This window comes from Fusarium verticillioides, chromosome 5 (assembly GCF_000149555.1).
Source record: "Fusarium verticillioides 7600 chromosome 5, whole genome shotgun sequence".
NCBI lineage: Eukaryota > Fungi > Ascomycota > Sordariomycetes > Hypocreales > Nectriaceae > Fusarium > Fusarium verticillioides.
Window position 1 is genome coordinate 989,127 of NC_031679.1, and position 20,456 is coordinate 1,009,582.

The 20,456-nt window shown below is 49.7% G+C and overlaps 7 protein-coding genes across 10 annotated transcripts in view; 4 read left to right on the plus strand and 3 right to left on the minus strand.

Annotated features, from left to right (window-relative positions):
• Nucleotides 1-630: 630 nt before the first annotated feature.
• FVEG_03085 (hypothetical protein) lies at nucleotides 631-5,493 on the plus strand. Of its 2 annotated transcripts, XM_018890666.1 has the most exons (3): nucleotides 931-954; nucleotides 1,010-1,242; nucleotides 1,317-5,493. In XM_018890666.1, the coding sequence occupies exon 3, from the start codon at nucleotides 1,619-1,621 to the stop codon at nucleotides 4,664-4,666; it is 3,048 nt and encodes a 1,015-aa protein (XP_018747016.1). In that variant the 5' UTR covers nucleotides 931-954; nucleotides 1,010-1,242; nucleotides 1,317-1,618; the 3' UTR covers nucleotides 4,667-5,493. The 2 variants fall into 2 exon arrangements, with proteins under 2 accessions (XP_018747015.1, XP_018747016.1); XM_018890665.1 differs by having other exon boundaries at nucleotides 631-1,242.
• Nucleotides 5,494-5,888: 395 nt separating this feature from the next.
• FVEG_03084 (peptidyl-prolyl cis-trans isomerase D) lies at nucleotides 5,889-7,742 on the minus strand. The gene is made up of 2 exons (XM_018890664.1): nucleotides 7,043-7,742; nucleotides 5,889-6,979 (listed from the first exon to the last, which is right to left on the minus strand). The coding sequence occupies exons 1-2, from the start codon at nucleotides 7,398-7,400 to the stop codon at nucleotides 6,219-6,221; spliced, it is 1,119 nt and encodes a 372-aa protein (XP_018747014.1). The 5' UTR covers nucleotides 7,401-7,742; the 3' UTR covers nucleotides 5,889-6,218.
• A 1,365-nt stretch (nucleotides 7,743-9,107) lies between these two features.
• Nucleotides 9,108-10,527, minus strand: FVEG_03083 (D-tyrosyl-tRNA(Tyr) deacylase). 2 transcript variants are annotated; one of them, XM_018890662.1, is made up of 6 exons: nucleotides 10,486-10,527; nucleotides 10,124-10,432; nucleotides 9,836-10,014; nucleotides 9,716-9,758; nucleotides 9,459-9,652; nucleotides 9,108-9,382 (listed from the first exon to the last, which is right to left on the minus strand). In XM_018890662.1, the coding sequence occupies exons 2-6, from the start codon at nucleotides 10,128-10,130 to the stop codon at nucleotides 9,344-9,346; spliced, it is 462 nt and encodes a 153-aa protein (XP_018747012.1). In that variant the 5' UTR covers nucleotides 10,131-10,432; nucleotides 10,486-10,527; the 3' UTR covers nucleotides 9,108-9,343. The 2 variants fall into 2 exon arrangements, with proteins under 2 accessions (XP_018747012.1, XP_018747013.1); XM_018890663.1 differs by lacking the exons at nucleotides 10,124-10,432; nucleotides 10,486-10,527 and having other exon boundaries at nucleotides 9,836-10,077.
• Nucleotides 10,528-10,564: 37 nt separating this feature from the next.
• FVEG_03082 (hypothetical protein) lies at nucleotides 10,565-13,958 on the plus strand. Of its 2 annotated transcripts, XM_018890660.1 has the most exons (4): nucleotides 10,565-11,395; nucleotides 11,464-12,517; nucleotides 12,569-13,076; nucleotides 13,129-13,958. In XM_018890660.1, the coding sequence occupies exons 1-4, from the start codon at nucleotides 11,141-11,143 to the stop codon at nucleotides 13,187-13,189; spliced, it is 1,878 nt and encodes a 625-aa protein (XP_018747010.1). In that variant the 5' UTR covers nucleotides 10,565-11,140; the 3' UTR covers nucleotides 13,190-13,958. The 2 variants fall into 2 exon arrangements, with proteins under 2 accessions (XP_018747010.1, XP_018747011.1); XM_018890661.1 differs by having other exon boundaries at nucleotides 10,565-12,517.
• A 3,748-nt stretch (nucleotides 13,959-17,706) lies between these two features.
• Nucleotides 17,707-18,944, plus strand: FVEG_03081 (hypothetical protein). The gene is made up of 2 exons (XM_018890659.1): nucleotides 17,707-18,203; nucleotides 18,259-18,944. The coding sequence occupies exons 1-2, from the start codon at nucleotides 17,902-17,904 to the stop codon at nucleotides 18,656-18,658; spliced, it is 702 nt and encodes a 233-aa protein (XP_018747009.1). The 5' UTR covers nucleotides 17,707-17,901; the 3' UTR covers nucleotides 18,659-18,944.
• A 6-nt stretch (nucleotides 18,945-18,950) lies between these two features.
• Nucleotides 18,951-19,562, plus strand: FVEG_03080 (hypothetical protein; the record flags this gene model as incomplete). Its single annotated transcript, XM_018890658.1, has 1 exon — nucleotides 18,951-19,562. Exon 1 carries the CDS (start codon nucleotides 19,377-19,379, stop codon nucleotides 19,560-19,562), a length of 186 nt encoding a protein of 61 aa, XP_018747008.1. The 5' UTR covers nucleotides 18,951-19,376.
• Nucleotides 19,563-20,119: 557 nt separating this feature from the next.
• FVEG_15179 (hypothetical protein) overlaps nucleotides 20,120-20,456 on the minus strand; it is a gene marked incomplete at both ends in the record, with an annotated part of 2,492 nt that continues 2,155 nt past the window's right edge. The window contains one exon of the mRNA XM_018904298.1: nucleotides 20,120-20,376. Coding sequence (XP_018747007.1) covers nucleotides 20,120-20,376 — 257 coding nt within the window. The remainder of the gene's footprint in view (nucleotides 20,377-20,456) is intronic.

Below are 20,456 nucleotides of genomic sequence, written 5' to 3' on the forward strand. Positions count from 1 at the left end.
GTAACTCTATCAAAGAAGATCCGCTCTCTTCCATTAACCAACTCCACAATTTGTCCTTGTCCTCCACTGTTGCGTTGCGTGCTGCGTTGCGTGCCCGGGACAAGGCCAGGTCTTTAGAGTGGGATCCGACTTGCAGGGCACATCTGTCAGGGAGACCCTGCTGCTTCTGCTTTCCCCCCACTGCGTCGGGTCTGAGTCTGAGATTCTGGAAGGAAAGGGAATGAGATGAAGTTGAAGAGGACTGGGTCTGCGTAGCGTAGTTGAGACAAGTCACAGAGAGACTCGTCAGCAGCTGAGATAGGTACTTGATAGTGTCTTGACGGAATTAGGTACGATAGCTTAGGTACTTGTTAGGTATCGTCACGGCCCGTCTTGTCTCGGCATCTCTCTTCAAGTAAACGATTGGACATGGTTCCTCGCCCGAAAACTAAAGCCGAAAAGGCTGCATGGCGTTCCATTCTGCGCTGTGATCGGCAGCGAAAACCGTCCCTAGCTATCCCCCGCTTCTCGAAGCCGGATCCAAGACAGAAGAAGCAGGTCAGTCGACCTGATTACAAAATGTGCCTGGCCATATGCCATATGCAAACCGGAGAGAAAAGAAAAAAAAAAAAAGAGCACAACCCTGAGGTTATCTCACGATATTATGGTTTAAATTTCCGGCAGTTGCAGAATACGTATTCCTGTCTAATATCGCCCAAGCAAGGCAGACCCGGGCTGTTTTCATCCTGTCAAAAGCCCTTCCCTTTCAAGACCCCTACAAGTCAAAGTCAAGTCAAGCCAAGTTCTGGGACAGACAGCGTTCAAGGGTGGTTGGAGATACAAGGGCCAGCCAGTTGCGCTTAAGCCTGAGCTTAAGGACAGGCAAAGTCATTGGTTCCTCTGTGGAGGTGCCTGGGTTTATTACAGAAGACACAGACACCTAGGTCCTAGACAAGAGGCGTTCACTAACTTAAAGTGAGTGTGTCGCTGAAGTGCGTTGCGTGTGTGGCGACGTTTAACTTGAATTTAGCCTTGTTAATCTCTCTCCAATTCCCCCCATCCATTGTCTGAGCGCACCCGCACTTATCCTCATCTATTCACATACATCTTACCTATTTTCTACTTGTTCCTTTATTGGATCATTCCTACTCTTGACTAGTTCTTCATTTTTTATCGGGTCGATTAGGTAGTGCATATCCAATTCATTTGTAGTGGATTTGTACTGATACAGCTGCTGTGTAAGGTAGACTAGAGGTGTGCTAGGTGTGTTCCCCTCCCAGCTTCTATTGCGATTCTCGCCCAGACTCTAGACTAACAAGCCCTCTCCCCGCAACCAGTCATTGACTGATTTGCGAGAGATCCCTCATCTCAACAATCAGATACTGCATCTGACGATAACCAAGATAGTCGCACTTATCTTGCTGCAATCGACGGCCATATTCAAGCCATTAATTACCGAGGTCAACACCCTCGAACTCATCACATCGATTAAAATCCCCTCCCTTGACTAGCAACAAAGAAAGCCCTCGACACCTCCACCCGTCAGTCAATCAACCACCAAAAGCACCGACCTACCTATTCACACAAAAAACACAACTGCTATTGCTTTGTCTCTCCTCAATGCGGAACGGGCGCTTGTATGTGGACGTGGACACACAATGGCTTAGGCTTACGACCGCCAAACATGGACGAACAAGACCACTCACGATCTGGCACCTCCAGTGATGCCACATCCTGGAACCAGGCCTCCACCTCCGACCTCAACCTACCCCGGGACCCAAAGATGGAGCGCTCCAGCGCATCCAACCTGCGGTCAGCCTTTCGCCATACGCTGATAAATGCCACCTCCACCGTTCGCGCTGTCACACCCGATCCTGTCGAGCCTCCAACTGTCAGTGTCACTGCTGAGTCTCAACAGTCCCAGAGAGGTGCTTCTTCACAGCAGAGTTCGCCCCGGACTATACCTCCGGGCCCTACAAGAAGACAAGGCATGGTTTTTAATGAGGTTTTCAGCGAGTCGTACGAGAGCAGCGAATCTAGCCCTCCCAGACAGCATTTACGGCATACGAGCGGTAGCCTCCGGCCAAGGACGCGCACGATGGATACCTCTATGCTGGCACAAAGAAGCGTACCACCGCCGACATCAGAACGGCACCGGGTTGGCAGTGTGAGCTCATCGGGGTCATTACATCCTTCAGATGAGCTAAGGCCACAGCTCAGTTCATTAGACTCGCTACATCACGCTGTGATAACGGGGCGAGAATCACTAGTACCAACAAAAGACAAAAAGTCAAGAAGACTTATGAAGCGACAGTCATCCAGGCCTACCTCACCTCTCATTTCTCCCCCACCTACCGTCGACTCACTCCCATTACCCATAGCCACCGATGACGCAAACAAGGTTCTCCTTCTTATGAGAACTCTATGCGGTCGAATGCGCGGCGAGATCGAATATCAAGGCGAAACGGGCGGTCCTTGGCATAGTGGCGTAGCTTATATTGAAGAGGAGAAGGGCTGTCTCATGTTTGACTCAGGGCAGAATGGACCCTTTCATATCCCTCTTGTTTCTGATCTGCGCGGCTGCAGGGTCCTCCCTGTCGATTATCCCGAACTAACCAAGGAATGCTTGGAGCTGGTTTGCCTGTCGCCTCCAGTGGAAATTCTAATATGTCCTTTGGTGACAGAAGAGTTCGACTTGTGGCTTGCAGCTTTACTATGCTGGCAGCAATTACGTCCAACGGGTATTAAGCTTGCCAATGGGAAACCAGCCAACCAGGTGACGCCCATGAGGCCGGAATTGAAGAGACATGGTTGGTCACAAGAAAAGAACAAGCCTACGAATATCATCAAGGTTGGCAAGGTGATGCTCTGGGACAAGGGTTTGGCCGTTTCACCAAGGGCGATTGTCAAGCGACCCTCAACGAGAGACCTTCGATCACCCACGACATCCTGGAGGAGAGTTTCCTGCATTCTACAGGACAGCGGCGAGTTCAAGCTCATGACAGAGAATGATGTTACCGTTCTTTCCATCATCGACCTTTCACAGCTTTCCCGGTGTGCTGTTCAACAACTTGACCGCACAGTACTCGACGAAGAATATTGCATCGCCATATTTCCAATTTACTCTTCTACATCTACTCACCTCTCTATCTTCCGACCTGTTTACTTAGCCCTCGACAGCCGGGTTCATTTCGAAGTTTGGCTTTGTCTACTAAGAGCATTTGCGGTACCCGACATATATCGGCTTGACGACCCTAACACATCGCAAATTGTAGAACTTGAGGATATTGAATCAGAGTATGAGGGCGAAGTTTTCAGACTTGAAAAGACAATCAGCGTCAGGGTTACTGAAGCAAAGATCAAGGCTAGACCCAGCGGTGGAGGAGGGACTGAGCCGACAATTCCAGAACGACCCGGACGAACGGAACCCGATCCCTTGATTGGAAACTACCTTGCAGAAGTTATCTTAGATGGCGAAGTGAGGGCGCGAACAACAACAAAGACAGCCACCAAGAACCCCTTTTGGAGAGAGGAGTGCGAGTTCACCGATTTACCACCAACCACGCCATTATTATCCATCGTCTTAAAGAAAGTGGAAGGGAACCTGGACAGCTCGAGTAATCTTCTCCAAGCATCCGTCGGACTGCCTCGAACACGCAATCTGCAGGAGTTTGTGGTAGGTGCCGTTGACATTTCGCTCGACCAACTAGACCGCGGAAAGGATAGCGAGCAATGGCTCCAGATATTTGACGAAAAGCACCAATCGGTTGGACAGATGCTAGTCAAAGTGAATCACGATGAGCATGTCGTGCTTTTGTCGAAGGAATACCAACCTCTCACGGACTTATTGCACCGATTCCCGGCTGGGTTGACGAACCAGGTATCGGCGGTCCTCCCGGGACAGCTACGTCGATTGGCAGAGTTATTCCTCAATATCTTCCAAGTGTCAGGTTCCGCCAGCGAATGGCTTATGGCATTGGTTGAGGATGAGATCGATGGCATTGGCAACCAGACCACCATAAAGAAATATCGATTCAGTAGCCGGTTGAAGTCCAACGATTCTGTCGACGCTGCAACTGATCGTGAGCTCATCGTACGAGATATGAGCAAGTCACTTGCCGGAGAAGCGAACCTGCTGTTTCGAGGCAATTCTCTCCTCACACAGTCGCTCGAATTTCATATGCGCCGCCTGGGCAAGGAGTATTTGGAGGAGATCTTACAGGAGAAGCTATTTGAGATAAATGAGATCAACCCAGACTGCGAAGTCGACCCCAGCAAGATCCCCCACGAATCTGATCTCGAGCAACATTGGACTGTGCTCATCCACTACACAACTGAAGTGTGGAAGTGCATTGCTAACTCACCCAACCGACTCCCTCCGGAGCTACGACATATACTCAAGTACATTCGAGCCGTTGCTGAAGATCGCTATGGAGACTTCTTGCGCACTGTCACATACACATCAGTCTCTGGCTTTCTGTTCCTCCGCTTCATCTGTCCAGCTATTCTATCGCCAAAGCTATTCAACCTTCTACGCGACCACCCTCGAACCTCATGCCCAACGAACATTCACACTCATCGCCAAGGCGCTACAAAAGCTAGCGAACTTGTCCAACTTTGGAAAGCGAGAGGAGTGGATGGAGCCGATGAACCGATTCCTCAATGTGCAGAGACAATCTGTTCGTGATTATATTGACCAAGTGTGCAGTATCCCAGCGGATGGCAACGCCAATTTCGTTCCTGCTGGTTACAGCACACCGGTCACTATTCTCGGCCGTCTAAGTCCTACTTCTAAGGAGGGATTCCCCAGCCTTCCATACTTGATTGACGACACGAGAAACTTGGCAAGCCTTGTCAAGCTATGGGTGGACGCTAGACCGGTTGATGACAAGAAAGAGAAGGTGGATCAAGAGCTCCTCGCTTTCAACGACGTGTGCTTCGCTCTACAACAACGCGCCGACGCTTGTCTCGCTAAGGTCGAGACTGAGCGTTCTATTGAAACAGCAACATGCGCCACCACAGAAGATGTCGCCGAATCCATCGAACAAGCATCCTTGATTGAATCGCTCTCTATTTCTTATGGCGGCTCCTCAACAGCATGGAACGACGTCTACGAACCCACACCCGGTAGCTCAGGCAGCGAAGTCAACGACGACAACACAGTACGCAACCGCAGACGAAGCAAAGAGCGCCGCCGTCACCATCACCACCACAAAGAAGGCTGGGAGCAACGAAAGCAACGACATGCAAGCACAGGTGGAAGTGCGAGTGCCAGTGCAAGCAACACTATCAAGTCTAAGAACGGACGTGTAGGACGTACGATCCTCAGCGGCATCACTCGCATAGTGGGCCGTGGTGAGAGTCCTGAGGGAAAAGATTCCTCGAAGCATTCTAAGTAAAGAAAAGAAAAAAGCCATTTATATCAATCTATACATATACATATACAAATATTATATACCTTTTCATGACTAGATGGGAGAGCTAGTTATTCATGACTGAATGACCAAATACAACTTTTTTTTTTTTTTTTTTTTTTTTTTTTTTTTTTTTTTTTTTTTGAAATACCACTTTCATATTTTTCTTTTATTCCTCTCATTTGTGCTTGTCCTTTCTTTTGTCACTACAGATCTTGGATATGGCGGGCCATTTCTTCATACTCACATAGCAGACGGTTGGGATCGCTTCGATATTTGTTGTATTATATGGATCTGGATTTGTTTGGTTACTTGTTTTATTTGGGTTTATTTTGTAATGTTAGAAGGCTTCAGTCCAAGGTGCCTTTCGTGCTCGGCATGACTGATAGATATATAAACTATGGAGGAGAAAAAAGGCAAATGATATTTCAATTCCCCTCATAAACTCAAATCACAATTACGATTATCCCCTCTTCACTGAAACCATATATGATCTATGTGTGGACGCCTTGCCTGACTTACGAAGCATGAATATGGGAACTGGCAAGTGTACAAAGTCAATCACAAAGCCTATGTGCATGATGTGTCATCTCGTTATAGAGTATTGCAATATTTGCAATTCGATGGTATCTCTCATTCAGCGCCGACTCCTAAGTAACCCGCTTTTTCCTCGCATGGGTTATGTTACAGAAAGTTTGATCATGTCCTCCGCCCTCATTCCATATGAAACATGGCTATAATTTTCAAATACATCTGGCGTTCTATCCCGCTCGCAATGAGTAAAATGACGCTCTCTATTTTGCGGTATGCCTTCTCTGCAGCCGCTTAGGCGAAGAACTTCTTGTAGGCAGCCTTCTCCTTGGCAGCGCGAGCAGCAGCCTTGGTTCGGACGGCGTTGAGCTCTCGGGTGATGGCGCTATCGTTGGGCGCAAGGGTGTTAGCCTCACTCAAGTCACGCAGAGCAGCCTCCTCGTCCTTGAGGCGGATGTTGGCAAGGCCACGGCGATAGAAAGCCTTTGCACGGTCGGCGTCCTTAACGCCTTCGACGTCCAGGGCAGCCGAAGCGGAGCGAGAAGCGTCGTCCCAAGCCTCTAGCTTGATGTTCAGGAGCGCCGAGTTGTTGTTGAGGGAGAAGCGCAGAGCCTTGAGGTCATCCTTGATCGACTGCGGTTGGTTCTCAAGATCAGGATCCTCGTTAAGGTAGCGCAGACCCTTCTGGTACTTGTCGAGGCCGAGAGAATAGTTGCCTGACTTGAAGGCAGTGTTGCCATACTCCTTGCAGGCCGTAGCGATCTTGACGATGGCGACGGCATCGAGAGTGTCTGTGCAATCTTCGGGGAAGTCCTCGTATGGGTCGCCAAGGGCGTCGGGCTGCTTCACGTCGGCAGCGACGGCGGCGTCACCCTTGAGCTCGCCGCAGTCGGCAATGAGAGCCTCCTTTGCGGGACGGTCGCCGGACTGGGTAGTAAGGTTCTCGATCTGTCGAACGACGGACTTGCCGTTAAGTACCTCGCCGAAGACGACGTGCTTGCCGTCGAGGTGAGGGGTAGGAACGGTGGTTATGAAGAACTGGGAGCCGTTGGTGTCTGGCGGGGTAATTCGTCAGCGTCATGGTCATGGCCCAGAATGAGGGGCATCATGGAACTTACTGGGACCAGCATTGGCCATGGACAGCAGGAAAGGCTTCTCATGCTTCATGGGGAAAGCTTCATCGTCGAACTTGTTGCCGTAGATGGACTCTCCGCCGGTGCCATCGCCAGCAGTAAAGTCACCACCTTGGATCATGAACTGCTTGATGACGCGATGGAAGATGGAGCCCTTGTAGTGCAAGGGCTTTCCTGACTTGCCGATGCCCTTCTCGCCGGTGCAGAGAGCACGGAAGTTCTCAGCGGTCTTGGGGACAAGGTCGGCATAGAGTTCCATGGTGATACGGCCGACGGGCTTGCCGCCGAGCGAGATATCGAAGAAGACGCGGGGTCGCGCGGGGGAGTCGCCTTCGGTAGCCATTGCGAATAGGTTTGTGAGGAGGAATTGGGTGAATAGAGAGAAAGGAAAGAGAAATAAATTAAATCAAGGCGCCGGGGAAGAGAGAAGAGATGCTTGAGATTGAGATTGAGGTTGAGAGGATTGAAGAGTAAGACGAGGGGATCACAGCGTGGGGGTTTTGTTTAATCTTAGTATTTGGGTGTTGAGAGCAGAAGCACACAGAAGGTGACAGAAGAGGGGAGCTACCCTGCCAATTGAGGAAAAGTCGCGATGCAAGTGATCGTGCCGCTTATAAGTGGGTAAGGTATATATCCGTAGTCCAGTGATTAATTGACTTGACAGCTGTGGGCAATTCAACTCTTTATTGCCGGGAACATCACGAAACATATATATCTGCAAGACCTGTAGATAGGCTATTGTTCATGCAATCGACTCCATCAGATCATGTCTCATGAATCACAATCACAATCACTCGCAAACAAGGACAAGGCCCAACTCCGATATCCCTCGCACTAAGCCAAGCATGGATGGACAGACGGGATGTGAATATCATAACCAAGAAGACAATTTGCGTATGCGGGTGTCTTTTCTTTTTCCTACACCGGTGACGAGCAAACGAGACTAATAAAAACAACAAATATCATCAACTAAAACGAGACAGGTTCAGCCGGGAACTTTGAAGCCCAAACAGACTCTTCTTTCTGTAGTGAAGCTCAACCTCGCCCTGCAGTTCATGGTCAGATACATTACATGACCTGTCATGCAGCCATTGGAAATGTGTTGCAATTGAAGAGGACACATAACAATCTGTGTAACGATAACTGCATGACCTCGACCAAGCTGTCTCTCTCTCTCTCTCTTGCAATCCAATTCCACTCATTAAAAAGCGAGAAAAGAGAAAACTCCCTCTTAATGGTCTCATCAAGGCGGGAGAGGGGGATATTTTATGAGAGAGAACAAGGGTCAAAGAGGCTTAAGCCTCCTTGCAATAACGCTTTCAGGGCATTGATTGCATTGTAATCCGAGTCAACAAGGCCCAATATCGAAACGAGAGTGAATCATCATGAGTGACGAAATACGGTTACACAAAATATAGAACTGCTTACTTACAGGTCTTGCTTGTTACTGATCAAATCTCGCCTTTTCTCGCCTATATCCCACTCAACTATTGCCCGCCTCCACCAACCAACGCACAACATCCATTGTAGCGTCTACTGGGGATATCCCGATGCAAGAAATAAACGGCCAATCCGATTTAATCGCCCGGACCAAACTCCCCCGTTCCAAACCCTGGCCTGTCTATATTGGATCCGTCCCGTCTGCTACAGAGGAGAGCTGAGAGACACTTTTGTCGCTTTGACCATCTCTGAATTGCTTCTTTTCAGAACCACAAACACGGAACTTCAGCCACTCTCGGTTGCACAGCACATGATGCAGCCCTTCCGCTAACGCATCCAATTAGAGACTGACAATACATGAAAAGTGGCTGTGTTGGCTGTTGTTTGCTGCAAGATATTTGTACTTTCGGATACAGTCCCGTCGACAATTGACCCTATCAGGTTGCATGCTGTAACACACATATTCAAGATGTGCCAGCCTAGGGGAGGAAAGAAAACTCAAGACCTTGACCTAAAGTGATAAAAGTATCTAGGTAAATTTAGCCTAAGCTTAGGGGACTCTTTACCAAGTTTATTTTGACATCTTATATTAAGCTTTGGTGTTTTCTTGCCCCCTGAGGCCAGCCCAGGCAAGCTGAACTGAACTCTTCAAGAATCATATCATGATGGTTATAGACGCCAGGGCTGATTCCAAAACATGTCTCTATTACCGAACCTATAGACTAGCAGATCCGTCAATGCAACTGATGTAATCCCTTCGCTTTCTGTTTTGTCTACCCGTCCAGTCTCGTCTAAGGTATCTTCAATAGCCTATCCCCCTATATTTCACATTTCTATAGCAGCCACTCACTCCGTCTTGGCGCCGTTCTTCAACTCCAGAGTAACCTATGATGTATCCCCCACGGTTAGCACAGACGCCCCCCAATGCAAGGAAAAGAAGGCTATCTTTCACAAAACTTACCGGCCCGTCGTTGACGAGAGCAACCTCCATCATGGCCTGGAACTGCCCATCCTTGACTCTCTCCTCCATGTAACCCGCCCTGACCTTCTGCACAAAGTAGTGGTATAGCCGACGTGCCTCCTCCGGGTTGGCAGCACCGTGAAAGTCAGGCTTGGCTCCCTTCTTTGTGCTAGCCAGCAGCGTAAACTGCGACACTGTATCAAGGTCTCAGCCACTGCTGCTACCCTCACACGACCGGGGAGGCGAAGAAGACTCACCGCAGAGAACCTCGCCGCCAATATCGCCGACACTCTTCTTCCACTTTGACAAAAGCCCGTCAGATTTGAAACCACAAACCGAAATTAACGGTCCGGTCAGCTTGTTTTGATCTCCCTTACCTTGCCGCCCTCTTCGTCATCCCACAGCTTCATCCTGAGCACCTTGGCAGCCATCAGGTCAGCCTCTTTCTCCGTGTCCCCGGGGGCCACGGCTGCAAAGGCCAGGACTCCCTTGCCGATGGAAGAGATCATCTCCTTGTCGACGGTGACGGACGCCGACAGGACACGCTGCAATATGACTATTTGAGTTGTTGGTGAGCTTATGTTTCATTTGCCTTTTGTGTGTGTGTGTGTGTGTGTGTGTGTGTGTGTGTATGTATCTCGATGATTACACTGTACTGCACGTACCCTTCATACTCGTGATGTGTGAGTTTCTTTTGGTGACTGAGAGATGCAAAGTGAGTAAGATATCAGACTGTTTTGACTGGCTTGAGTCAAGCTCTTTGTATCTAGATGTTACTCCGTAGTCGGATCGGCATCGGTCCCGATTTACCGTGTATCACAGCATAGAAAGAACAATCAAGATTAATTTTGATGATAAAACATGAATTATCTCAAGCCAATAGGTTTATATTAGCCACCAAGTTTAGAATTTTCGCCATAGTTTTCAATATTCATAATCTGATAGGAGACATCAGTTGGCGATTGAGTTTCAAACTGGCAGCTCTAGTTAGCTTACGCAAAGCACTGAGGCAGGCAGTGGAGGGCACTTAGGTAATTGCCAGCAAGGTATCTCAGTAGTACTAAGGTAGACGCTTAGCGAAAAAACCACGTCATTGAGTGCATATTGCAATATTGGCCAGTGTTTACACCCACTGTTTGGCTTGCCAATTCAATATTACACACACATGTCATGCTTACAGATTGACTAACCATATTCCACTATTACAGCCTTTTCAGGCCTGTAAATGCTTGTTCAACCCTCAATTTCCACTGCAACACGTTTCAGCAGCTAACCGCGCCTCGCCCCAGTGAATCGCGGCCCCTCAGCCAATCACGACATCGCGGTTCTTTAGCCTCATTGGATGGCTGCACCTCCCACCTTGAACTAACCTTAACTAACCACCAAATCAGTCCTGGCCAGCCTCACTCTCTCCAACAACCACATCTCATCTACCATCGGCTCCCGGCATTGATGCTCAGGACGACGGACACTGTATTATCACCCTATTATCATTAACGACGACTATTGGATCGCCCCCCGCGACGCGCCGTTATATCATAATAACCCTTCCCTGCGCTGCCACATCTTCCCGAACGGTGCTGGCAGAGACGCACAACAACCCGAATCGACAACAGTCGGGCGACAAGATCTATACGAGCGACTAGACGCTGCGCCCGAGTGGCCGCATTTTTTTACTCATAATGGCGGCGAGGAAACTGGCCCAAGAGGTCGACAAGTGCTTCAAAAAGGTCTCCGAGGGTGTGGCTGAATTCGAAGCTATTTACGAAAAGATCGAACAATCGAGTAATCCTGCCCAGAAGGACAAGCTAGAAGATAACCTGAAACGCGAGATCAAGAAGCTCCAGCGACTGAGGGATCAAATCAAAACATGGGCCGCCAGCAACGACATCAAGGACAAGGCTCCCTTGCTGGAGCATCGCAAGCTGATCGAGACGGTTGGTCCCCGCCACTGACAACGGAATGCCATCCAGTATTTTTATTGACGGTTGTATCCGGTTTTTAGCAAATGGAAAAGTTCAAGGCCGTGGAGAAGGCCATGAAGACGAAAGCATACTCCAAAGAAGGTCTATCAGCTGCCGCCAAGCTCGATCCCAAGGAGCAGGCAAAGGTTGAGGCCAGCGAATTCTTAAGTGGCATGGTCGACGAGCTGGAACAGCAAATCGAGACACTCGAGGCAGAGGGCGAGTCGATACAAGCGACCATGAAGAAGGGCAAAAACAACAACACCAAGGCCGAACGCATCGCCGAAATCGAACGCATTATCGAACGACATAAGTGGCACCAGGGGAAGCTGGAACTTATCAGGAGATCCTTGGAGAACGGCGGAGTTGAACCCGAGCAAGTGACCGACCTAGAAGAGAGCATTCGATATTATGTGTCGGATGGCATGAACGAAGACTTTATGGAGGATGAGGAGATGTATGAGGAGCTCGACCTCGAGGACGAGGAAGGTACCTATGGCATGGCCGCGGACAACGAGAAGAACTCTTCTCTGGATGCGCAATCTGTGCAAGAGGACCTTACGACCGACAATGACTTGCCAAAGACACTGACGAGAAAGGCGCAGAAGGAGGCTGACCCAGTACGGAGGACATCTTCTCAGACAAAGTCCCCTTTACCTGCACTCGCGACGCTCCATGCTCCGTTACCGACTATCAGCAATAGCAATTCCGGTACGCCGGCTATGAAGCCAGCATCAGTACCTACAAGGCCCGCCGGAGAAGGACTCAAGTACGCTTCAGCTGCCGCTGCCGCCGCCGCGAGCGATAAGAACAACGTTGGTATCTCTCCGCTGCCTCCGCCCCCTGGTGCCGCATCATCAAGCATATCCCCATTGCCGCAAGCCCGAAGCAGCGCGACCAACTCTCCTGCTACATCCTCTGCCCAGCCCGCGTCTCAACAACCAGAGTCAAAGCAGCCCACGCCAGCTCCTGCTCCTGCCGAGCCAGAACCTGTATCTGCGCCAGCCCCTGTACCTGTCACCACGAAACAGTCCAAGCGATCAAAGGCTGCTGGCAAACAAGCAGCAGCCCCCGAGGCCGCTCCATCTTCAAAGGGTACGTGTGTGAGACAGTTTGGTATGGCTCGAATAACTGACCTTGATGTAGCTCCAAGGACAAATGGTACAGCCAATGGTGTCAAGCAGACCGAGGAAGAGGAAGAATGCATCTACCACTTACCAGCATCGTTACAAGATCTCGTTGACACATATGAGACGTCGAGAAAGCGGCCGTATCCCCCATCTGCGCCATCAGCTCTGCGCATGATGACTGCCAGCCAGGCCAGCTGCCCCGATATTGTGGATGCCGATGTTCCACGATCATACCGACCCGACCAACCGGTACCCCCAACAGGGTCAGGATTTCCCCGCGAGCCACTTGCTATCTTCGATGACCCGCGGTTGTACTCCCGTATGGACCCTGATACTCTGTTTTATGTATTCTACTATAAGCAGGGTACTGCCCAACAGTACATGGCAGCTAAGGCTCTGAAAGATCAAAGTTGGCGATTCCATAAGCAGTATCAGACTTGGTTTCAAAGACATGAGGAGCCTAAGAACATCACCGAAGACTTTGAGCAAGGCACATATCGATTTTTCGACTATGAGAGCACATGGTAAGTGAACTGGCGAAATGCCAAATGGAGGCGTGCTGACATAAATGCGCAGGATGAATCGACGCAAGGCTGACTTCAAGTTTGTCTACAAGTTCCTTGAAGATGAGGTCTAATCGAGGGTGCTTCTTCAATGGAGATTTAAGTCCATTGGCCGTGTATGAGAAATATGGGACGGAGCTATCGGTTTTGGTTGGACGCACCTTGGTTTTGTGAACTCCTGGAGAGGGCGTATTAAGAGCACAGAGAGAGTAAGAAAGGACTTAGGCGGCAACCTCATCTTGCTTTCATCGTCAGCTTTTGATGTGCTTTCTGGCGCAGGTAAATATGCAACATGCTATGCGGGGCGTTATCAACCTCATTGTTTGAGATATGAATACGAACCTTTCGAGTGCAGGGCTGTCGCCCTGAACTACTATTCTGCCGAGGTGTATGGTCAAATGTGTGTGGCTCGTTTGCCTCGTTATATCCGTGATCAATGTCTTCCCGAGAGGAACTGGTTCCTTGGATGGTCTAGACCCTCTGCAGCTCGACAGCCTCTCTTTCAGCCAGCGCAGCCTCGGACTCGGTAGACGTTAGGGCAAGGCTCTCTTAGTGACGTACAGTGATGTGAGGTGTTCCATTCCTCCGTGACTGACCGCACGGTGCCTGCATCGACGTGGCACGTCCTGAGCTGTAGCAAAGGTGAAGCGTTCAGACTAGTGAAATTTGAGGTCAAGTTGGGTGAACAACCCAATATCTGAGGGCTACTACATTGCTGCCCAAAAGCCGAGGAATGAGTTAAGAGTATTGGATTTCGCGACTACTTGAATGTAGATAGACCCGGTCTCCATAGGAAGACGGTGAGACACTCTTTGGGTTCATCAAGTTTCCTCTTCTTGTTGTCTCAACGATTTATACACAACCGGCGTGGGCTGGTCGCATAACCGCCATCGAGGTGATGCTACACCTGTAGCACATTTCAAGTCATCGCAGACAACGTGGCTTTCGGATATGGGAAAATACTCGAGTGGACAAGCACAAGATGAGGACCCTTGCCGCCCCAGGCGACACAGTTGCAGTTTCGTTTCTCCTCTTAGCAATTCCTTTGGATTGTCAAACCTGAGCTGACATGTGTATGACTTGATCATTGATGACACACTTCCTCAACGACAAGGTTGCCTAAATTGCGTCGTCAGTTGTTCAGGGCTGGCGGAATGATTGCCTTGTCGCCTGTGACGCGGGCGCCTTTTCTGTACCATCGTCATTATGCCTATCAGACTCTGCCGAAGCGATTTTCAGCAGCGTCCGCCATTCAGCCCTCTTGTCGGTGAGGTATACCCTCTTTCGAATGACAAGCTTGCGGCACAGCTCTGCGCTTGTTGCTATATCGTCAAAGACTCAAAGTTAAGGGTGGCCATTTGGGTAACAAGATTGTGGCCCCCAACTGCGTCGGCGTCACCGTACAAGTCGACTGGGATTTGAAACGAAACCAATGTAGGATACAACAGGAAGGTTTCTAGAATGCTTCCATGCTTGTCAACTTACAGTACTTCGCAAAGCTTCGGATACGAGATCCCTGGCAAGCGAGTGTCAATTCCGTGGCTCGGGTGGCATGGATTGGCTTCCCGGCGAGCTTGTCACGGATAGGGAAAGGGTCCTAGTGAGTCTAGTGACCTTTTCAAAAACGATCATGATCTCATAGCGGGCGAATCATTTTCAACTGCTCCTCTTGCATTTGACACTTGCTACTCCAGTCAGCCTCACTATTAAGACTCCTTGAGCTTTTCCATGAGGGCTCAACTACACTATTCGGTATGTTGACTCGCCAGGTACGATACATTCGTAAGTTTAACACTTGTATCTCGGGGATTTCCCCAGCGTTGTCTTGCAGATTCCGGGTAGGGATCCGGTAGGACTTCAGGAGAGACAAGGCCTTTTAGGGCGTCCAGGGTGGTTTTCGTTCAGGCGCTTGCTGTTTGTGCTGATCACTTTGGGTGTTCTATCGAACCGCCTTGTCAATTGTTAAGACATGTCAGATTGGCCATGATACGCCAGACTCTGGTAGACGCAGCGAATTACACAACCCAGACCACCACCAACCTTGTATCGCAAGCAGATAAGTGAGTTCAGAAAGATGTGTGGCAAATGCTAGAACGGCGATGCTGGGTTTATTTTTGTCTGTGCTCTGTTCTGCTGGAGACCTCGAAGGTTACTGTTGTTGGCAGTTTGCCCCATGTTGCCAATTGAGCACTGGGACTGGCTCACAGGTGCCATGATCAAAAATCAGAATGCCTTAGCTGGTCCGAGCCTAGGCAGCAAAATATCGTTGTTGATTGAGTTAATTGATCGACACATGGCAAAGGGGTCGCTGCGTTATTGGTGCAACTGTTGACTTCTCCATAACGTTGAGGCTCGTGCTCGTGCTTGTGCTTGTGCTCGTGAGCATCGAGAAGTTGTTTGATGCTTGCGCCGCCGAGATCGACAGGCTATTACCCATACCCAGCGGTTGTCTTGGTGCTAATGCGAAGCATTAGATTTAGGCCACCGCATAAAAGTGCATGTTTGATGATTTTAGGTACATATGGATAAGAAAGGCAAAGTCAGGATGGCAGATGGCACTTTGACCAATACAAGGCCGACGTTTAGAAGGAGCAAGCAACCCTCCACTGGGCTGGGGGTTTCCACTACCGTAGCAGGGGCCATCGACAAGGCAGGAGCAGGAGGGGTAAGGAGTGCGAGCGATGGATGTGACAGCTGGAGGCAGGTACTGCCCGCTGCCCTCCACTGGGATGGAATTCTACCTCCACTCCAGGTCTACAGTGGCTTTCTGGTGTAAGGTGGTACCTAGGTATCTCCCTTTACCTTGGGTGGTGAAAGCCCATCGCATATTGCATTGGATTCTGCCTCGTCAAGAGTCCTGAAGACCTTTGTTCCATCCAACTTTCAACCCAATATCATTGACCGATTACCGATGAAACGGTATGGACGAATTCCTTACCGCGTCGATCGAATACCTCACTCAATCCTCCCGTTACCGAGCACCAAATTTGTCCCGTTCCGCTGTTGTCGACGACCCTTGAAGTGAGCTTCCAGCGGCACATGCACGCAAAAGCGCACTGGCCAAGCCAACTTTTCCTCTGGTAGTGACCGAAATCTGCTGAGCTGGCCTGGCACAGCCCCTATCCTAGTCCTGTCTTTGTGCGGTTTCTCGGTTATCTGTCGTCAAGCACAGCTCGTTGTTAAGGATGCGCATCATGTCAAATCATTCCCGCACCCACTGCCGCCAGCCCGTGCCAGAATCATTTGTTCCATGATCTTCAGCCCCAGAGCATCGCCACGCCCTGTTAGAACTTGCCCACCCAGAACCAAGTGCGGTCACCCAAGGGAGGCAAGAAAACCTAGGTCCCCTTTTCTAAGCGCTGAAAAGACTTCGACAAGCTTAGTATTTCTGAGCAAGCCTTTAGACTGGTTTATTTTTGCGCCCTGGCTACGCGTCTGAAGTTTTCTTGCTCCCTTGAGCACTTTTAGCTGACAATTGCTGGGCGCAACCACGTAGACTCATCGTTCTCTCTCTTACCGAAACAGGCACTCGGCCAGTTTCCTAGTTTCACAGAAGTAGTCAAGGCTGGCTTTCTGGTTAGTTTCCAATCTGAAGCTTGCAGACTGAAAGCTTCGTTCCACGGCTTATGGATACATATCCTGGACCGACAAATGCACACATTACACACCTTCCATTGGATTTGTCCCGGGCTTGTACCTCCATGCTACTGCGACATTCGCAGATTCCGGTTGAGCCGGTGTTCTATAGGGCACCACCACCTCGTAGCTTTTTATGCAAGCCAACTATTGCTGTTCCTGAGGGACCTCTAGCTGACCTCAGAGTGAGCTATCTTAGCTCCCTACATTTGCTACTGTTGCATCGCCATCTAAGTCCCCTTTCCCCCTTGGGACACCGGCCAGGAGCACACCACACTTGATAGGGTGTCTCCAGTCTTGACTCGCTTCTCCATGCTTGTTGTTGTTATCTGCATACAGCTTGACTTTACCCTAGTCTCCCACCCAAACGACAAGTGTCGATTCACGCATCACGAGCCAGCTTGCGCCAGATGCTGCTTCGCCTGAGACCCATGCCTGCCCTGTGTACTGCCACCCCTACCTTTCTCCAGTCATCGGTCTTAGAACTGGTTATCATGGCTGTCCTTCTATCAAGTTACCTAACTATGTTTCTATCTGTTCGAAGGTTGGCCCGGGTGGAGTCTGCTGTGTTCCCCGACAGCTACCCTGGCCATGCCATTGATCCTTGAACACTACTCTGGAGCTCTAGCAGTACAAGCTGGCACTCTCTTCCAATTCCGACCGCGGCTGTTTCTGGAAATCGGCGTCTCTTACAGTTTCAAGTCCATATTGCCCTTTAGCTTTGTGTATTACACAGATGACTCCTACCTTCGCCTCACTAATCAATGTGCGATTTGAGCCTCACCTTGGCCAATATCATCCCGGACTGCACTAGTTGTCTCCCCCCTTCACTCTTTACTTTCTCAAGCATATAACCACCTCTCTGGTCCCTTCCATTGCTTCGATTGTTAAACCATTTTCATTACATCAAGTCTCATGCACCAAACTTCTTCTCTTCCCTTCCAGGACCGCCATCAAGATATTACTTTGGTTGCGGCCTACACTTGTTCTATCTTTACATCATCTACTTCCCTCTCTAACCTTATTTACAAGCCCTCGGCTCGTCCTCTTAAACACCCGTGCTTGCTACCTTCTCCCTGATCGACTTACACTATATCAGCTTCTTTGCTCAAGTTTCCACTACCAACGAGACAAGTCTTCATTATACACAATGGGATCCAACTACTGGAACAACGGCTGGTATGATGCCTCGTCACCACATGACCAGGCCTCGTCACCAACTGGATACTCCTTCGACTATTATCAGTCACAGCCTTTGGTCAGATATGGTAGTTCTGGCAGTAACTCCCAGGCTTCGACCAGGGGCCCCGAGTCACCTACAGATAGCTACTACACTCTGCATGGCTCACCAACTATGGACGATGCTGTTTATCAGCAAAGCCATAGCTATCAACAGCACTACACCTCTGGTCAGACAAGGGCTGGAGAATCTTCTGTGCCACGGGGCGAATCGTAAGTCCAGTTCCTATTGTAAGATAGTGCATTGCTAACTCTTGTGTTTCTCAAGTGGAAATGACTGGCCAGTATCTTGCCTTCACCCTGGTTGTACTGCTCGCCCTTTCAAGCGTACTGCCGACCTCATTCGTCACTACAAGAACACGCATGCTCCCGAATCGAGCAAGGATGTCTATCTATGTGACTACCCTCGATGCACTCGCTTTCGTGAGCCCTTCCACCGCCGCGACCACTTCCGAGACCATCTCCGCGAGTACCACTGTGAAGACATCATGAAGCGAGGCGCCACTGTCAACGAAGAGTGGCTCGAAGGTCGCTACACTCCTTCTACTTGGTGGCGCTGCCCCCGATGCCTTGTCAGAGTCAACATCTCAAAGCACGGGTACGAATGCCCCGGGTGTAAGACATCGTGCGAGTCTAAGCGCAAAGAGAAGCGCCGCAGTCGATCTTGAGGTGTGTGAGCAGAGATACAGCCTTGCCCATACAATCAGCCTACCACGACGCACCAAGTATCGCACCCGATGGCTTGAAACTACACTTCTGTTTTACTCGGGGCTTCTTCTATGGCCAAGCTCACACAGACAAACCATTGGCATATTACTGATCGCCAGCTGTGCATTATTGCTTTGACCAGCTCACCGACACTCGGCACCATCTCGCCATCGGCCCAGTTGAGCAGCCAGCTGCTCTTGTATACATATTGTTACATCAAGGACAGCAAATCAACCTACGCAAGGCATCTTTTTTTTTTTTTTCAAAGACATGCAGGGAGGAAACCATTTTCTGCAACAGTCCTTGATGCCAGGCTTTCTCAGCCTTGGCCTTTTCCCTTCCTCATTCCTGCCATCCACACTCACACTGTCTAAGACGTCCTCAAGATCAGAAAAAACGCCTTTGCGCCGCAGATCTTATCCCCACTGGGGGGTTGCATCACGCTGAGGCTGACTTGAGAGAATTGTTCTAGAAGCGGGGCTGTTTGCGGGGATTATTTCAGCGTGGCTGTGGGTGTCATGCACGATGCTTCTGTCATGCTTCCATTCCTTCTTTCGAGTTTCCTTTCTTGGCTAAGGTTTCTGGGGTCTTACTGGGATCCAGGACCAACTCAAGGCACCGAGATAAGACGTCTTGGTTATTGGGCGGATGATCACGCAGTGACGTTTATGATGATATATGAGGTCGATCCTATTTATTAGAGGCTGGTGTTATTTACATAGACGGTGGGAGTTTTGTTCGTTCTGTACAGTCTTGGTTTCTGGCGCATTTAGAGGATCTCTTTTTCTGTATACACCCTTGTTGTATCTTACATGTACATATGGTCCCATGATACCTACAGTGTCCTACCTCGGAAATGTTTGAATGGTTGTTATCTCTTTACCCTTCAATGTGACACACATCTAATGTGGTAACCCCCTGGCTTGAGCATGTGTGACGAGAGACGAGTTGCAATCTGAAGGCTGATCCATCCTAAAGGGCCCCTGTCCAAGGTACCTGGATGTTGTACCGTGTTCCCCGCTATAGCTCAAATGTAGTGGATGGCTTCCACAACAGCCGGATGTCTTCCCCAGGTAACATTGCGCCATATGGCGCACTATATTTCCAACTCGTGACCACATACGTAGTTTGCGGCTTTTCTCGTCTGGAGTCCTTGGATGTCCTCTGACTCACTTGGTATTGATGCGCTAGAATGCCCTGAGTCTTCAAGGTTGCAACTGTTTTACCCGGTCCGATGAACAAGGTTTCAAATCAGCTTAAAACGCAGGAAGAAGTATCATTGGGGGAAGTGGGCGAGTCTTGTCGATTTGGTTTGTTTACATACATCTTTCGAAAAACATAGATCTGATTTTGGAGAAAGTGGCTGATTTGAGGGTTCCAGCTAACTTTCCGTTAATTATCCTATCTCCGAATCCCTAAAGTTAATCCTCCTCGATTGGGTCGTCATTGTAGTTTGGCATGGTGCGGAAATCAGGCCGCCCCTTATCCCTGCGCCTTCTAGATCGTTGCCGTCTTCCCTTGCTCCGTGGCGCATCCAAGTAAACTGGCGATTTGGTGGAAGGGACGTCACTAGCTAATCGACCAACAAAGAGCTGCGGTTGATGGAACTTGAACTCGGCATGCAGCGGTTGAGGCGAGGAGGGTTGAGCAATGATAGAGTCGGTCGCGTCCGCGATATCTACCCTTGCGGCGGTCTACGATGACGGCGCAGCCAAAAATGCACACAGTTATCTTGAATTTGGTCGTCTGCAAAATAAG

Coding starts and splice junctions, on each gene's coding strand:
- FVEG_03084 (XM_018890664.1), bottom strand. CDS start 7,400: ATGGCTACCGAAGGCGACTCCCCCGCGCGACCCCGCGTCTTCTTCGAT. Junction 6,980..7,042: donor CATGGCCAATGCTGGTCCCA/GTAAGTTCCATG, acceptor TTACCCCGCCAG/ACACCAACGGCTCCCAGTTC.
- FVEG_03081 (XM_018890659.1), top strand. CDS start 17,902: ATGGGATCCAACTACTGGAACAACGGCTGGTATGATGCCTCGTCACCA. Junction 18,204..18,258: donor TCTGTGCCACGGGGCGAATC/GTAAGTCCAGTT, acceptor GTGTTTCTCAAG/TGGAAATGACTGGCCAGTAT.
- FVEG_03085 (XM_018890665.1), top strand. CDS start 1,619: ATGTGGACGTGGACACACAATGGCTTAGGCTTACGACCGCCAAACATG.
- FVEG_03082 (XM_018890660.1), top strand. CDS start 11,141: ATGGCGGCGAGGAAACTGGCCCAAGAGGTCGACAAGTGCTTCAAAAAG. Junction 11,396..11,463: donor ATCGCAAGCTGATCGAGACG/GTTGGTCCCCGC, acceptor TCCGGTTTTTAG/CAAATGGAAAAGTTCAAGGC. Junction 12,518..12,568: donor GGCCGCTCCATCTTCAAAGG/GTACGTGTGTGA, acceptor ACCTTGATGTAG/CTCCAAGGACAAATGGTACA.
- FVEG_03083 (XM_018890662.1), bottom strand. Junction 9,759..9,835: donor ATGACGAAGAGGGCGGCAAG/GTAAGGGAGATC, acceptor CTTTTGTCAAAG/TGGAAGAAGAGTGTCGGCGA. Junction 9,653..9,715: donor TGGCGGCGAGGTTCTCTGCG/GTGAGTCTTCTT, acceptor ACCTTGATACAG/TGTCGCAGTTTACGCTGCTG.